The sequence below is a fragment of the Rana temporaria genome, chromosome 5 (assembly GCF_905171775.1).
Source record: "Rana temporaria chromosome 5, aRanTem1.1, whole genome shotgun sequence".
NCBI classification, from domain to species: Eukaryota; Metazoa; Chordata; class Amphibia; order Anura; family Ranidae; genus Rana; species Rana temporaria.
Window position 1 is genome coordinate 120565967 of NC_053493.1, and position 17217 is coordinate 120583183.

Below are 17217 nucleotides of genomic sequence, written 5' to 3' on the forward strand. Positions count from 1 at the left end.
GGGCAAACGTACAAAATCAGCAGGGGATCAAATACTTGTTTCCCCTTAGTGTAAATGGACTTGTGTCCAATTACACCCAGCTACATCCGGGTCCTGTCTGATCTGGCAAACAAACAAAAAACAGGTGGTCGGATCGGAAACAGCCGGGTGGTCAAGGTCATCCAGTTGGATTACATCTAGTTGCCCATAGAAAAGTGTTTCCCAACTCCAGTCCTCAAGGCACACCAACAGGTCATGTTTTCAGGATTTCCTGCAGATGAAACGGCTGTGGTAATTACTAAGGCAGTGAAACTGATCAAATCACCTGTGCAAAATAATGGAAAGCCTGAAAATATGACCTGTTGGTGTGCCTTGAGGACTGGAGATGGGAAACACTGCCATAGAGCACAGCAGGCTGTGTCTGTTTAGCAGACAGATCCCCTGCTGAGCAAAAACAGATCTGGCCGATGTGAAAGGGGGGCCATAGACTTTAAGTCCATTTAAATGTTCACTAGTTGTAATTTATATTGTGATATCTCCAAAACCTGTTAGACAATGTTTTCACTTACAGATAAGTTAGCTTACTACTGGATACATGAACACAAAGCAAACATGACCACATGTATTAGGGACGCATGCTCCTGCACTTGAAAATATTTATTTTTCCTATTAGTGTTCCTGTCACTCACTCAAAATATACACCATACACTTTTTACTGTATAGAATTTGTTTCTCTGATTTCTTCATTACAGCTTAAAAAAAAAAAAAGAAAAAAAAAATAGATTAAAATTCTGTTATTTGCTGAGCTCTTTTGTAGATCATCTAAATGATGGTCAGCAGAAGACTGGGACCAGAGTAATAAAACTCGTACCCATACCCTGCAATGTTTATATTACCGATGATTATTCATTATGCAAGAGGGATTAAAAAATAGACCAAGAGAAAACATTGCTCAGTTATGTCTGGACTAAATCCATGTTCATAAAACCTCATTCCTCAGAATATCATATAAAAAAGCCAATCTAGATCACAAAAAGTCCAATATGCCATTTATTGATGTACTGGTTAAATCGTGCCGTTCTGCCACATCTGTCCAATGGCAGACATGCATCATTTTCTTTGCACGGTGGTGAAAGCTGGCATCTGAATTGGCTGCATTGGCTGATGGATGGGCTGGAATAATGGCTTTTTTCGGAGATCCGACATCATTTTGATTGACGGCAGAAGCTGGTTTCTTTTGATAATCTGCAAGGCCAGCTGGGTGTTGCCTGTAACAGAAGATCAGAGGACTTTGTTAAGTGGCACTGGGATGGTTCAGTTCAATACAAACCAATATGTGTACAATGAGTCCCCCTGCCAGAGTGTTCTATGCAAATGAGCTATTCTCTCCAGGGACCACAAATCACAATGACCACTGCTGCAGGTGTTTTAAAATGTATTTATGTAGGGCTTGAAAGCTTTTAAGAAGACAAACACTGTGCAGTTGCATGTTGCTAATAAACTGTGTATGTGTAAACACTCATTAAATTCCCCAAAACTATGTTGCCTTTACCATAATCCCGCTAAGAAGGATCGGAAATAAATCTATAACATTTACTGTTAGTAGTTTCTCTGTGGCTACGATCACAACTCTAAATCCAAACCACAAAAAGACATTTAAAAATACAACAGTCCTTTTAATAAAGAGGTTAAAAATATACCCTTGGAAGATTCAAAAGGAATGTACCTTATATACAGTACTGAAAAACGTGCGTCATTATTAGTGCAAAGCAGATGATTCATTTCACAGTAGCGCAAACTACCACATACAAGTATTGCTAGAGTTCATATGAATATAGAGTGTATACAAAAGTTAAAGAAGATTCTACGTGCCATTAACCCATTGCATGTCAAAGGGCATATAAAATTACCCCCTCATTGTTCCAATAGGCAGGTAATGGTTGGAATCCACATATATTTGCAAGTATATGCGGATTCAAACTATTACCTGCCTATTGGAACACCAAGGTGTTCATTTTACCCAACCCTTGGCATGCAATGGGTTACTGGTATAGTTGGATATTGCATGCTTGTTAAGTGAAGGGTTAACAGCCTGGATGGACAAACATTTCGCATCAGGTATAAAGTGCTGTGCAAACTACTGGTGCTATATAAATCTTGTATAACAATCATCATCAGGCACTGCTGTGCGAGTGTGTCTGAAAATAAAGAGACCGGGAAGGAGTTATTGATTTGGAGGTGACTAGAAAAGCCACCGTGCCATGTAGCCACCCTCTATGACAAAGTAGAAAATGACGAAACGCGCCGGGGCCATGGCTACGCGGAACTCTTTTGCTGTTGTGATTTTGGGAAGGACGGCAGGCGATTCCACTGACTGTTGAAACCAGCGTGGAGGTGGTGAGACTGAGATGAGCTATTGCTCACCTAAACCAACCCGTTTAAATGCTCAGCACAAGAGGTTTTAAATGTGAGTGGTATACTTTTTAATAAATAACTTTTTAATGGTGTAACGCACTGTTGGAAGCCTCTTATTTTTTCTCACACACACATATGAGATGAGGGGAGTTGATCGGTAGGTGATGTTACCAAGTGGAGATTAAATACTGAATGGTATCTGCCTTTTCATGAGAATGAAAGGCAATTGGATCTGGTGAGTATTTCCATAGACGGTGCTTTTTGATCACATTGGTGGTGGATTAAATGTGCAATATTATTTCTGTTTCACTCACACAGGGGTAAATATCTGTAACGAGCGATCGCAGGTGCCCGGCGGTGGTCGCACGTCGGCACCAGGGGTGAGCGCATACCTACCTGATTTCGCCGAGCCGACCAGCCGCCGTATAACTGCAGCCGCTGGTCGGCTAGTGGTTAAAGTGCATCTACATATGAATGAATATTTTACTTTTGGATGTAATTTGAATTTGAAAGGTTAGAAACCATGTTTTACTACTATCCAGGGCTCCACTATGGAAATTTTCCCCTACTTTTAGTTATGGGAACAACCTTTTACCAGACAGGAGGTGAAAGACGGGGCACCAAGTATTCTCTTGAAATTAAGGACCTGTGTTCAAACCAGGCAAAGAAAGATTTCCAGGTACGAAAGTAGATCTGTCATCCTTTTGGAAGTGGCTTTCCTTGCTTTCAATATAACAACAGACTTAAAGACCCCTCAAGACTTTGGTTCAACAGCCAAGACAGAGACTGAGAAGCAGGATAGAATAGGGGACTTGTGACAGCAGGTCTGGCCTGTTGGGGGAAAAAGAAGCGCCTAGCAGTCTGAGTATGTTGGGGGGGGGGGGGTTTGGTGCAAGGAGAATCATTGTTTTTTATTTCTTGCCCTCTGTTGCGTAACAGGCGAGGCACACTTCACACAGGTGAAAATGCAAAGATTAGCCTGAATTGAGATCAGGGAATTATCAAAGCATCTGGCGCCAATGCTAGAGGATTCTTGGTCTGGACCACAAACAGAGGTAATTTGTAAAGAATAAACATCGCTCAAGGTCCGTCACCACCTGTGCCACCTGCACTGCACACTAGAAGTCGCTGGCCCTGTTCGTTGCAGACTTCACAATGTAAGAAAAAATCTGGTTGGCCACACATCCGATAAAACCACCTTTCTTTTGACACGTTCTAAGTACACAATACAATTGAGGGAATATATCACAACAGCCAACGCATTTCATGCCATGTTCAATCAGGAAGCCAGGATATTTACTTCCAGGATCAATCCCTAATCTGTGACATATTAGATTGAAGATGTTGGGGTGAAGTGCCCATCCCCTTGGTTCAGGCAGTGACAGCTCAGGTAAACTACCTGCCAATTGTCAACTCCTTTGATGTGGGCACCAGCTATCCCTGGACAATGTTTTTCAGTTCATGAAATGATCAGGTTTGCTTCCTTTAAGAATGCATAACTCCTGGTACCCTCTTGGGGACTGATGCAGGCCATAGCCATGGTGTTTTCCGATTGCAACCCGATTGGCGCCCTTGCAGGGGGGGTCCAGTGATGCAGATAGGGATGTTGATGGGGAGCTTGGCTTCCTCTGATGAGGGATTGAAACACTCTATCAGCCTGAAAGACTGGATTCTGTCATTATCAACTTCCAGTTTTATGACAGAAACAACTTCTCCATTGTCGAGGTTGGGTGGGGGATCCAAGTTGCTAGGGAATTCCTTGCTTGGCTGAATAGGAGCATTGATAGATCAAGAGAAGGAGCATGCATGTTCCATGGCAACAATATGTATTGGAAAAGAAAGAAGACTTCTGCTTGGAATGTGTCTGGAATTAGTATTTCAGGCAAAGGTAAGGTTGGAGGGCAGATTTGTGGAAGTTGATCATCCAACAAAAAGCCTGAAGCAGCTGAATTGTCTGGTGGACGTTTGCAGATGGCTGGAAATCAGAGTCCATCAAGAGGAACTGCAGTCTGCTAACATAATTTGTAATAAAAACATTTTTGCCGTTCTGAAGCTTCCCTCCAACCACTTGCAAAATGTTATTATATATATATATATATATATATATATATATATATATATATATATATATATATATATATATATATACACACACACACACACACATATACATACATACATACACACACACACACATACTGTGATTCTGTACTTGCCAAATATGCTGCAAAAATCTCCCTCCACTGAGTCTGGCTGCAACTATTTTAACTGTGGGCAGCTGAAGCTACTGCCAGTTCACTTCCTGGATTTACACAGACATACAGAGGCACACCTCCACCTCTGCAGCTCTCATTGCCCCTCTTTTGACTCAGCCCCTCCCTCTCTTCCTGGGAGAGAGAGAGAGAGATGTGCATGCCGTCATAAGCTTAGGCTTTTTTCCCCCCCAGACAAGAAACAGGAAGTGGGCTCTATAAGGTATTTACTGGCAAAAAAAATGTTTTACTATCCAAAGTTAAAACAACAAACAGTTAAAACAGCAGAAGATTTAATAGATGGAAAGTTAAAAAAATTACTGAAGTTCTGCTTTCAGAAGATGGTCATCTAGAATGATAACCTGGATGCCAGAGTTGCTAAAAGGGCAAGAGGTGCAAGGAACTTTGTGAATACTCTGGGAGCAAATCATACGCCAAATGGCAGTGCAGCAACCTGGAACCCCTCTTCCACTACAAAATGTAGTAAGCTTTTGCTGTGGTTCCCTTTTGCCCGATTTCCACCATTGCTATGGCAATTGGGGTAATCACAGTGTAGGGTGCAGATATGAGGTAAGCATGTCAGAAAAGAAAAACATAGGACCCTGCAGCCAACTACACGCATTGCACAAAATGCCCAGAAGAGGATCCAGTGCACAGAGCAACATTATGGTCAGTCCCCGCAGTGTGGAGCCTGACTCCAAAAGGTTTTACCAATCCAGATGCACTGCTTCTATTGAAAAAGTATATATAACGTGTTTAAACCAATAAACCAAAAATTATATATAAAACAGCGCTCAAGTGTGTGTGATCCACACTGTGATGAATAATAAATAATAATAATCCAAATATAAATGCAAATGAGTCAAAAGCCTGTGATAAAAGTGTTCATAGAAAAACATAAAGTTCATGGAAGAGCAAAAAGGAAAAAAACACTTCTTTCTCTCCTTCAAGGTTTAAAATCTTCAAAACATATCCTCCACCAATAGAAATGGCCACTCACCGGAACTATATGCCTAGCACTCTCGTGTTTTGGCACAGTAGCTTTGTTATAGTTAGTTTACATCAACAGGCGAGCTTCCGTTCCCAGACAGGTGGACAAATAAGATCCTCATAAATGAAGAAAGTGTGACATAGTGTAAAACCGTAAAAGTAATTTAATCACAAACCACAAGCAAAATCTTCAAAAGATGCACTCACACAATGCCAAAATTGAAAAGTGTGATAAATACACAGCAAAGATTCCTCTGTATTGTGCGGCTGAAATGCAACGGTCTCGGCGGACCAAGAAAATAAAACCCAGGCAACTCACACCACTCGATCCCCACACTGTGTTGGAAGTGAAATTGAAGCTGGCGTGAACGAAAAAACCGAACGCCGGTCACTGGCGAACAAACACGCAACTGGCCTATCTTCTCACGTTAGCAATTGGTCACTGATCAGATGATAACCAAGCTTCCGACATGTTTCGTCGTAAAATTTGACTTATTCATGGAATGCACTGCTTCTATTGTTATGTTAGAAGACAGCAATGCTACTTTCACACTGCTGCTAGTTTTAGTGGTGCTTTAAACCCCACTAGCAGCCGAATAAAGGGTTAAGAGTGCCCGCAAAGCACGTTGGCAGCGCTGCCCATTGATCTCAATGGCAGGTGTGCCCCCAAAGATGCTGCTTGCAGGACTTTTTCCTGTCCTGTAAGCACACTCTGGCTTTCACACTGGGGTGGCTTGAGAGGCACTTTTCCAGCGCTATTCTTAGTGCAAAAACGCCTGTGGAGGAGATCTAAGGAGTCAACGAGCCGACTAAATCTGAGGGGGAAAACAACAACATTAGTTAAGCTAAAGTGATCTATCTGTAAGGGGGAAGAGGTCCATCACCTTCGGACACAAACATAAAAATGAGGACTTAGAGTGGGGCAGAGTTATAGGAGGGGTGCCTAAAGGGCATCCTTAAAAAGCTTGCCAATCACCTGAAGGTAACAGCCTTCCTATAACCAGGGTGTATGCATGTTAAACCTGTACCCTGTACTGTACATTACTAGAATAATTGTATTTCTGTCTATTTTAACGGATCTACAACCCAAATCTACATACAAAACAGAATGCAGTGATTTTAAAATCTCATAAAGCAATATGTTATTCACAATAAAAAATGGAACAAACAAATGGTTTAAAACAAAGTAAAATTTTGAGTCTAAAAAAAATAAGGTAATTTTGAAAATTATGGCAGCAACACATCTTAAAAAAGAAAAGTTAGGACAGGGCAATGTTTACCATGATGTAGCAATCGCTCCTCCTAACACACTGTAAACGCCAGGGAACAGAGAAGACCAGTTGCTGTTGTCCTATTCTTGCTCAATGTAGGATTCCAACTGCTCAACAGTCCTGGTTCTTCTTGGTCATGTTTGTTGTTTCAAGATGCACCAAATATTTACAATTGGTGAAAGGTGTGGACTTACCGGCAGGCCAATTAAAGGGGTAAAGGTTTGTTTTTTATTATTTTTTAAATTGATTCCTTTAAGCTAGTACATTGTTGGTTCACTTACCTTTTCCTTCGATTTCCCTTCTAAATGATTTGTTCTTTGTTTTCTTTGTCTGGATTTCTCACTTCCTGTTTCTCCTTAGTAAGCTGGATGATGGGGGAAAGCTTACTGAGAAACAGGAAGTGAAAAATTCAAACAAAGAAAAAAAAACATTTAGAAGGGAAATCGAAGGAAAAGGTAAGTGAACCAACAATGCACTAGTTTAAAGGAACCCATTTAGAAAATAAAAGATGAACCTTTACAACCCCTTTAAGCACCTGGACTCTTCTACTACAAAGCCACACTGTTGTCATAGATGCAGTATGTGTTTTAGCACGGTCCTGCTTAAATATGCAAGGCCTAACCTGAGGACGTTGTCTGAATGAGCACATATGCTGCTCTAAAACCTGGATATACCCATTATTCATGGGGCCTTCCCAGATGTGCAAGCTGCCCATTTCAGGTGCACTTATGCACCACCATACCATCAGAGGCAAAGGCTTTTCAACAGAGTTCATAACAAGCCAGAATGTCCCTCTTATCTTTAGTCCGGTGGACGCAGCACCAATGGTTGCCAAAAAGAACGTCAAATTTAGATTCTTCTGACTACAGAACAGTTTTCTACTTTGCAACAGACCATTTAAAATGAGCTGTGGCCCAGACAGCATTGATACCCATTATTGATGGGGCCTTCCCAGATGTGCAAGCTGCCCATTTCAGGTGCACTTATGCACCACCATACCATCAGAGGCAAAGGCTTTTCAACAGAGTTCATAACAAGCCAGAATGTCCCTCTTCTCTTTAGTCCGGTGGACGCAGCACCAATGGTTGCCAAAAAGAACGTCAAATTTAGATTCTTCTGACTACAGAACAGTTTTCTACTTTGCAACAGACCATTTAAAATGAGCTGTGGCCCAGACAGCATTGATACCCATTATTGATGGGGCCTTCCCAGATGTGCAAGCTACCCATTTCATATGCACTTATGCACCACCGTACCATCAGAGGCATAGGCTTTTCAATAGAGAGTTCATAAGCCAGAAGGTCCCTCTCCTCTTTAGTCCGGTGGACGCAGCACCAATGGTTGCCAAAAAGAATGTCAAAATTTGATTCTTCGGACTACAGCACAGTTTTCTACTTTGCAACAGACCATTTAAAATGAGCTGTGGCCCAGACAGCGGGGTTTCTAGATTATGTTCAGATATGACTTTTTTTTGCCTGATAGAGCATTACCATGGGAACGGTGAACTGTGTTCACAGTGATTTTTAGAAATATTCCTGAACCCATGCAGAGATGTCCATCACAAAATCATGCCCCTTTTTAATGCAGTGCCGTCTGAGGGCCCCGAAGATTTCTCCAGATTTTCTGAATCTTTAGATAGTGTGTTGTAGAGGATGATATATTTAAAGTCTTTGCTAGTTACTGCTGAGGAACATTATTATGAAATTCTTTGACAATTTTTAGATGCAGCTTTTAACAAACTGGTGAACCTCTGCCCATATTTACTTCTGAGATATTCTGACTCCAAGATGCTAATTTTATACCCAATTATGTGACTGACCTGTTGCCAATTAACCCAATTAGTTGCAAAATGTTCCTCCAAGTCTTCCTTGTTAGTACCACTTGGCCAGCTTCTTGCTGCCCTGTCCCAACTTTTTTGAGACATGTTGCTGCCATTCATTTTTAAATAACCTTAATTTTTTTCTTAAAATGGTTCACTTTCTCAGTTTAAATATTTTATATGTTTTCTATTTTCTAGTGTGAACATTTGGGATTATGAGATTTTCAAATCATTGCATTCATCCAATGTGAAAAAAAGTCTGCTGACAAAGGGCCTTAAACAAGTTTGTTGACACCATCTTACAGCTTCTTCTTTAGACATTTCATCTACCCATCTTTGTGCCTTAGAACAAAATCTTTAGTCCATGCAAGCAAGATACATCTGTTCTGTATGTGATGCCAGCTGCAGCCACATCTCAGTTCTAGATTATGCAACAGATGATATCTTTATAGAAATAGGAAATGTGCTCAGGTGCTTTATGTACTGTAAATCTACTTTTTGCAAACAGATTTCATCTATTTCAATCCACATTTGTTAACAAATATGAGCATGATTGGTTGACTACATAACAATCAGTGCAGGTAACCAACTCTGCTTCAGTATTGGTGCTTTCTCAGATTCCAAGAAAACACAAAATGCCCCTGAAAGCCAAAGGGTTAAATGTTGATGGCGGTAATATTAGAGTGCCTGCCCCAGGCAGAAGAACCTGATCGCATGGTAATGCCATTTGTCATAGGGGAGAGATCACAACGGAGCATTTCTAAAATTGATTTTGCTGGACAGAAAAAGAAAAAAAAAAAAACCCACAGCAAACGCTCCCTGCTAAGGAAGACGAATAAAGTGTGGCACCAGGCAAAGCCCTGGGGAAGAGTGAAATGAGGTAAGCAGGATATTCACTTCAATGATGTACAGTATATTACACACACAAAGGAAAAAAAAAATGCAATGTGGGTCCTTTACACTGTAACCACTTCATACTCCTTTATTAGACGCCAATTCACACAGCAGACTGGAAATCCAGCAACTCAAATGACTCCTCCACTAATAACAGTTCCGTTATCAATCCCCCCAAAGTACTAATCAATTCACAGGGTTTTTAAATATTATTTTTTCAAAAGGAGTTAACTTTTTTGTTGCATGCAGACTTATTATAAGCTCTTGTCAAGAGACAATCTGACCAAGGGAGGCGTGGATATCTGTAGTTTTTTGCTGGGAAATATGAGGGAGTAAATTTTAAAGTTCCCTAGCCAGCTTTTTATTTTATCAATGTTTACTATTAAAATACAACTAAAATACAGCAACAAGGTGTTAACAGATAAAATCTAAAGACTGTAGGCAAATGGTTAAATTTCTGACATTGCCAGGATATAGAAACTCATTAAAGCCCAACACCAGCCAAAACTACTGGAATTAAGGGCCAGATTCAGGTACAATTGCGCCCGTGTACCGTAAGCCGTTTACGTTACACCACCGCAAGTTTTCAGTTTTAGTGCCCGATCCACAAAGCACTTACCTGGAAACTTGCGGCGGTGTATCGTAAATACGTCCGGCGCAAGGCGGTCCAAATCGAATGGGCGGGTAACATTTAAATTAGGCGCGCTCCCGCGCCGGACCTACTGCGCATGCTCCGTTTCGAAATTCCCGCCGTGCTGTGCGCGAACTGACGTCATTTTTGCGATCGGCGACGTGCGTATCGTACTTCCGTATTCCCGGACGTGTTACGCAAACAACGTGAAATTTTTAATTTCGACGCGGGAACGACGGCCATACTTTAGACAGCAATACGTTTGCTGTCTAAAGTTAAGGCACCCAAAACGACGACTAACTTTGCGATGGGAAACTAGACTAGCGAACGCGAAAAACCGGCGTGGATCGCCGTAACTCGTAATTTGCATACCAGACGCTGGTTTACGACGTGAACTCCCCCCAGCGGCGGCCGCGGTACTGCATCCTAAGATCCGACAGTGTAAACCAATTACACCTGTCGGATCTTAGGGATATCTATGCGTAACTGATTCTATGAATCTGGGCCTAAGTCCATTGCCAACACTTTTTTTATTTTTATTCTATTTCTGTCTCTGTCCCTTTTAGGATATTTCCATTTTCTTCCTATCAGGATAGTTGGACTTCAGCCTAGTACACATGGGCCGAATGTCGAGCGGCAACGCTGGTTCAATAGAAACCAGCAGACTTCTGACAATAGGGCATGACCGAAAAAGGTCTGCTGATTGGCTTTGGATCAGTGTTCTCAGCCAATGGTTGAGAGCACTGACGGAGTGAATTTGGTCAGTGCCCTGGCCTGGAAAAAATATATGAGGAGCTGGGAGGTGGTATTATTTAACTAAAAAGATATACCTTGAAGATGTTGGCTGCAGTAACCCTTTCACAATCAATGTATACAGTGGGGGAAAAAAAGTATTTGACCCCCTGCTGATTTTGTGCGTTTGCCCAATGACAAAGAAATTATCAGTCTATAATTTTAATGGTAGGTATATTTTAACAGCGAGAGACAGAACAAGAAAAACGCATTAAAAAAAAAAAGTTAAATGGATTTGCATTTTTTTTTAACAGAAAAATGGATTTGCATTTTAATGAGCAAAGTAAGTATTTGACCCCTTTCACAAAACATGACTTGGTACTTGGTGGTAAAACCCTTGTTGGCAATTTCAGAGGTCAGACGTTTCCTGTAGTTGGCCACCAGGTTTGCACACATCTCAGGAGGGATTTTGTCCCACTCCGCTTTGAAAATCCTCTTCATGTCATTAAGGTTTTCGAGACTGACGTTTGGCAACTCGAACCTTCAACTTACGCCACATATTTTCTATGGGATTAAGGTCTGGAGACTGGCTAGGCCACTTCCAGGACCTTAACGTGCTTCTTGAGCCACTCCTTTGTTGCCCTGGCCATGTGTTTTAGGTCATTGTCATTCACCCACGACCCATTTCAATGCCCTGGCTGAGGGAAGGAGGTTCTCATCCAAGATTTGACATTGCAGGGCCCCATCCATCGTCCCTTTGATGCAGTGAAGTTGTCCTGTCCCCTTAGCAGAAAGAAACCCCCTTTCCACCTGCTTGTTTGACAGTGAGGATGGTGTTCTTGGGTCATAGGCAGAATTTCTCCTCCTCCAAACAGGGCAAGTTGAGTTGATGCCAAAGAGCTTGATTTTGGTCTCATTTGACCACAACAATTTCACCCAGTTCTCCTCTGAATCATTCAGATGTTCATTAGCACACTTCAGATGGGCCTGTACATGTGCTTTCTTGAGCAGGGAGACCTTGCAGGTGCTGCAGGATTTCAGTCCTTCACGGCAATGCTTTTCTTGGTGACTTTGGTCCCGGCTACCTTGAGATCATTGGCAAGATTCTCCCGTGTAGTTCTGGGCCGATTCCTGACCATTCTCACGATCATTGAAACTCCACGAGGCGAGATCTTGCATGGAGCCCCAGACCAGGGAGATTGACATATATTTTGTATTTTCTCCATAATCGCACCAACTGTTGCCATCTTCTCACTAAGCTGCTTGGCGATGATCTTGTAGCCCATTGCAGCCCTGTGTAGGTCTACAATCTTGTCCCTGACATCCTTGGACAGCTCTTTGGTCTTGGCCATGATGGAGAGATTTGAATCCGTCTCTTTAAGGCTCGATTCACACCTATGCATGTTGATTGAGCGTTTTTGCAGTGCTTTTTGCGTTTTTTTTATGTGCGTTTTTACCGCGATTTGCGTTTTGTTTTTTTTAGCCATCAATTTTTATTTTTAACAACCAGCTATAAATAGGTTTAAAAAAACGCAAAAACGCAAATCGCTGAAAAAACGAGGTACTTGCGTTTTGGATGCGGGTCCATTGAATTCTATTACATGCAAAACGCTGCTTTTTGCAGGAAAAAAAGTCCCCGACCCTTTCCAAAAACGCAGAGGCACAAAAAAGCATTGATGTGAACATGTTCCATAGGAACCAATGTTAAAAAATGTCCCTGCATTTCTACAAAATGCATCAAAAAACGCATTAGTGTGAATGGAGCCTAAGAGTGCTCCTAATCTCAGCTCCTTACCTGTTTAAAAGACACCTGGGAGCTAGAAATCTTGCTGTTTGATAGGGGCATCAAATACTTATTTTACTCATTATAATGCAAATCAATTCATAACTTTTTTTAAATGCGTTTTTCTGGATATTTTTGTTATTCTGTCTCTCATTGTTAAAATAAAACTACCATTAGAATTATAGATTGATCATTTTTTTGTCAGTGGGAAACTGTACAAAATCAGCAGGGGATCAGATACTTTTTTCCCTCACTGTATTTTAGTGCTCCCTATGTTCACAGACCCATTTAAATCCATCTCTGTGCTTCACCCTCCAATATACACTGTAAGAATAGGTGCCATTGTAATCAGTAAACATGGAGAGAAAGTTACCATTCTGTAGTTCTAGGTAAACTGCCAGCAGAATTGCCTCTGGTGGGATTTCTTTTGGATGAATCATAGAAGAAGCCTAAAAAAAAAAAAAAAAATACATAAACAAAAACAGTGCATTCCAATAATAAATGACTAGGGTCAAAAGGTGCTCCCTAGATACAACTCCCAAATGTACAGCTGAAAGTTGATCCTTGGTAAGACTCATCTCAAGGCATAATACGACTGCTTTTAGCCCTAATTGCTGGGGCAACTCCCTCTGGGCTCAACACCATCCCATGCTGCCTGTATTATTTCTCCACAGCATTGTTTAAATGCCTGGCAGGGACAAGGCATTGCCTCTATTAAAACAGGCAGAAACGAAGAATGCTGTGGAGAGAAAGATGCAGGAGGAAAAACACCAGACTATGAATTATGCTGCACTGCATACATTAAAAACTTACATAACTGAGGTGACAATACAGTCATAGAGAACATGTTAGCTACTGAGTGCCGTTTCCATAAAGGCAGTGTTGTTTCTAAGGTGACACACTAACATTAAAGTGTTACTAAACCCACAACAGTAAAATCAGTCTGTATATGCAGCAAAGCATGCTTGTTATACTCCTTGTGGAACCTAAGGGGTTAATCCTCTGCATTGTGTAAATAAGCTGATTGATCCGGTCTTTTCTGATCCTTCCCTTCTACTGTCCCTCAAACCGGTCTTTTCTGATCCTTCCCTTCTACTGTCCCTCAAACCATCTCCTGATGGAACAAAGGCTAGGGGACAAGCTGCACATGCTCAGTTTGGTGTGTATTGCTAGAGTTTTTTTTATCTTGGGAGAGTGCATGTCACCAGCACTGTCCAGACAGAGGGTCAGGGATCCTGCAGCAGAATGAAAAAGCTTCTAGGAGGAGTTAACCAGACACTGATAGAAATCAGAAGACTGCTATATACTGATGATGAGAAAAGGTATTTAGCAGCGTATTTATACTAAAACTATTGCTTTTCCATGTTCTGTGTACTATGGGAGACCAGATATAGTGAATGCAGGTCCTGGATTTAGTAACACTTTAAAGTGGTCGTAAAGGCAGAAGGTTTTATTTCTTAATGCATTCTATGCATTAAGATAAAAAGCCTTCAGTGTGCAGCAGTACTTACCCGAGCCCCATCTTAACCCAGCGATGTCCACAAGTGCCTCAGCCGCCTGGCACTCTCCCTCCTGACAGGCTGAGACACAGCAGCGGCGCTATTGGCTCCCACTGTCAAACTCCGTTAGCTAAAGAGGAGATGGAGGGAGTGGAGCCGATCTGAGGCTCCTTATCTGAATTAATACTGCACGGCTAGGCTCGGGTGCCCCCATAGCAAGCTGCTTGCTGTGGGGGCAATCAGAAGGGAAGGGCCAGGAGCTCCAGCCAGGGAGAAGAGGATGCAGGCTGCTCTGTGCATAAAGCGGTAAGTAACACCAAGTTTAATAGGCTTAAAGTGATTGTAAAGTCTTTCCTTCTCTTCAGTTCCACTGCAAATGAAATACTCAGAACCCACAAAGCAATGTATATAATACACAAAAAGAATCTAGGTTTTTATTAGTAACCCAAGAGGACTTCACTACAGGATGGTCCACACCCAGGTTGTGGCACACTCCTACCTATATAGGGTTGAGGCTTTGCCCGTCAAGGTGAGCATATCACAGAACGAGTTGTCAGGGACTGGATTCCAGACGCATTGAAACAAAGTGCCGAGGTGAGTGGCTATGCAGGATTTAGTGATCGAAGCAACAATACAGGCCATCTCTACAGTGTGGGGACTGGGTACAGCTCCCAATATTTTAATAAGGTTGCACCAATTTGAATGCACTGCTTCTATAGTGGTAATAAGAGACAGTGAAAAGTTGACTGAAGAATCCAAAGATAAAATAAACAAATTTAGCCAAGAGTGATTCTCTGCAAGGGGAGTAGAGGTCCATCACCCTAGGACACTAGCAAGAATCTGGGGATTCATTGAATGGGGTAGAGTTATAGGGAAGGCACCCTGAGGCATGTCCTCAGTTTTGCCAGCGTCCAATCACCTGAAGGTATGAGCCTATAACCCAGGGTCTATGAATACGCTGCCTATGTCCTGCACTGTAGGAGTCCATTAACACAGACAGACCTATGGTTATGCGCAAAGTACAATAGTCCACTGAAACCCATAAAGTTAGATTATCTTTGCAACTGTTATTATACAACATATTTAGGAAGCAATAGAAAAGACAAACAGTGCATTACCTGGTGGAGACATTTTCTTGCCTTATCATATTCGCTACGTAAGCAGTAAGCACTTCCCAGATTGAAGAGCATCATTGTACGGGCTGAAGTGACTGAACTTGGGTAGCACTGAGGCACTGGCTTTCCTACTGAAATACAAATATCAGGATAACAATATAATATATACAAGTAATCTGATAATATTCAGACTAACACACATTTAGGCTCCATGCACATTAACGTTTTTATCCATTTCTAGACGCTAAATCGTGTTTTCCTATGTGTCCATGCACACTACTTTAGGCTATTAATTTTTGCAAGCTTCTGCATCTAGGAGCAGAAAAAAAAAATTGTAGAGTTCCTTGGAGCGTTTTTGCTGCAGAAACACTGCCAAATATGCTCCTAAACCCTTCTAATAGTGTTTTTTCTGCAAAAACGTTAATATGCCAACGCTCCTAAAACGCTACTACAAATTGCTATTCCCAGCATTTTTTATCCAGCACTTTTTCCAGAATTTCTTTTGCTATATTTTACATAACATACGTTACATATTTTAAACAAAAGAACGCAAAACGGTTAGAGACTATGGTGGAATCAGATCATTCCCTTTTGTAAAGCAAAAAAAACCTTTTTTTTGTATTCGATAACGTAGGGTAGGGTTTCAAAAAAGGAACAAAATCTCCACAACAGGTGACCCCACTGGAAGATTTTTCCCCTCACTTCTGGTGCCAACTCTAATGCCGCGTACACACGATCGGTTTGTCTGATGAAAACGGTCTGATGGACCGTTTTCAGACGAACCGATCGTGTGTGGGCCCCATCGTTTTTTTATCCATCGGTTAAAAAACTAGGAACTTGTTTTAAAATGATCTGATGGTTAAAAAACCGATAGAAAAAAAAACATTGTCTGTGGGTACGTCCATCGGTTAAAAATCCATGCATGCTCAGAATCAAGTCGATGCATGCTCGGAAGCATTGAACTTCATTTTTCTCAGCACGTCGTCGTGTTTTACGTCTCCGCGTTCTGACACGATCGTTTTTTTAACTGATGGTGTGTAGGCAAGACTGATGAAAGTCAGCGTCATCAGATATCTGAACCGATAGTGTGTACAGGGCATTAGACTTAAGATTTCCAATCACTTTCTATGTTATCAACTCTGGTCACCAGTACAAAGAGAGGGGTGAATCTTCTTAGCGGAGACAAAGGCAGCCATAAAAAAGAATGACAGAGGGTCTAATCCTTCCCTACATTATCTAAAACTAAAAACTGGTGCTTTGAACTAGTTGCCCATAAAAGCATTTTGGATGACCCTTAAAGCATTTTTTTTTACCAAAAACTTTTAGTTTTCGATAAAGTGAGGAAGGTTGTCCCCAGCAGACAGGAAGTGAGGGGAAAACTCTCCAACGTCAACACAGGCAGAAGTAAAAATGCTTTGTTAAGTAGGGAATGCTAAAACATCTGTTAGCTTTTTGTTGTTGTGCATTTCCCCCTGGTACAGCTTTTCCTTTCACTTCTTGCCTGGCAAAATATTGTCCACAGAAGAGAGGAGAGAAATCATACTAAATGAATAGCAGGAAAACCAGATATGGGTTCCAAGCTTTTCTAATTCTATCCAAATAAAATAAAAGGTATGCAATGAAAGTTTACTAAAAAAAACAAATCAGTTGCAAGTAAGCGCTGGAAATTCACATACAATCATTGCAAATTGTGCTTACCAGATTCCATAGGCTCATTTTCTCCTTTATCATTTCCTGTTGCATAAGAAAATAATGAGAAGTGGGTCAATTAACAGCAAAAAGATAATATAAACGATTTAGAACCAATCCAATGTTGGACTTAATTTTCTAACCTACA

General features: G+C 41.3%; 1 protein-coding gene across 3 annotated transcripts in view; it reads right to left on the reverse strand.

Annotated features, from left to right (window-relative positions):
* Positions 1–604: 604 nt before the first annotated feature.
* CNOT10 (CCR4-NOT transcription complex subunit 10) overlaps positions 605–17217 on the reverse strand; it is a 146410-nt gene continuing 129797 nt past the window's right edge. For all 3 annotated transcript variants that reach the window (XM_040353077.1, XM_040353075.1, XM_040353076.1), the window contains 4 exons: positions 17079–17114; positions 15384–15511; positions 13140–13215; positions 605–1247 (listed from right to left, as the gene is read on the reverse strand). In XM_040353077.1, the coding sequence (XP_040209011.1) occupies positions 1090–1247; positions 13140–13215; positions 15384–15511; positions 17079–17114 (398 nt within the window). In that variant the 3' untranslated portion in view covers positions 605–1089. The remainder of the gene's footprint in view (positions 1248–13139; positions 13216–15383; positions 15512–17078; positions 17115–17217) is intronic.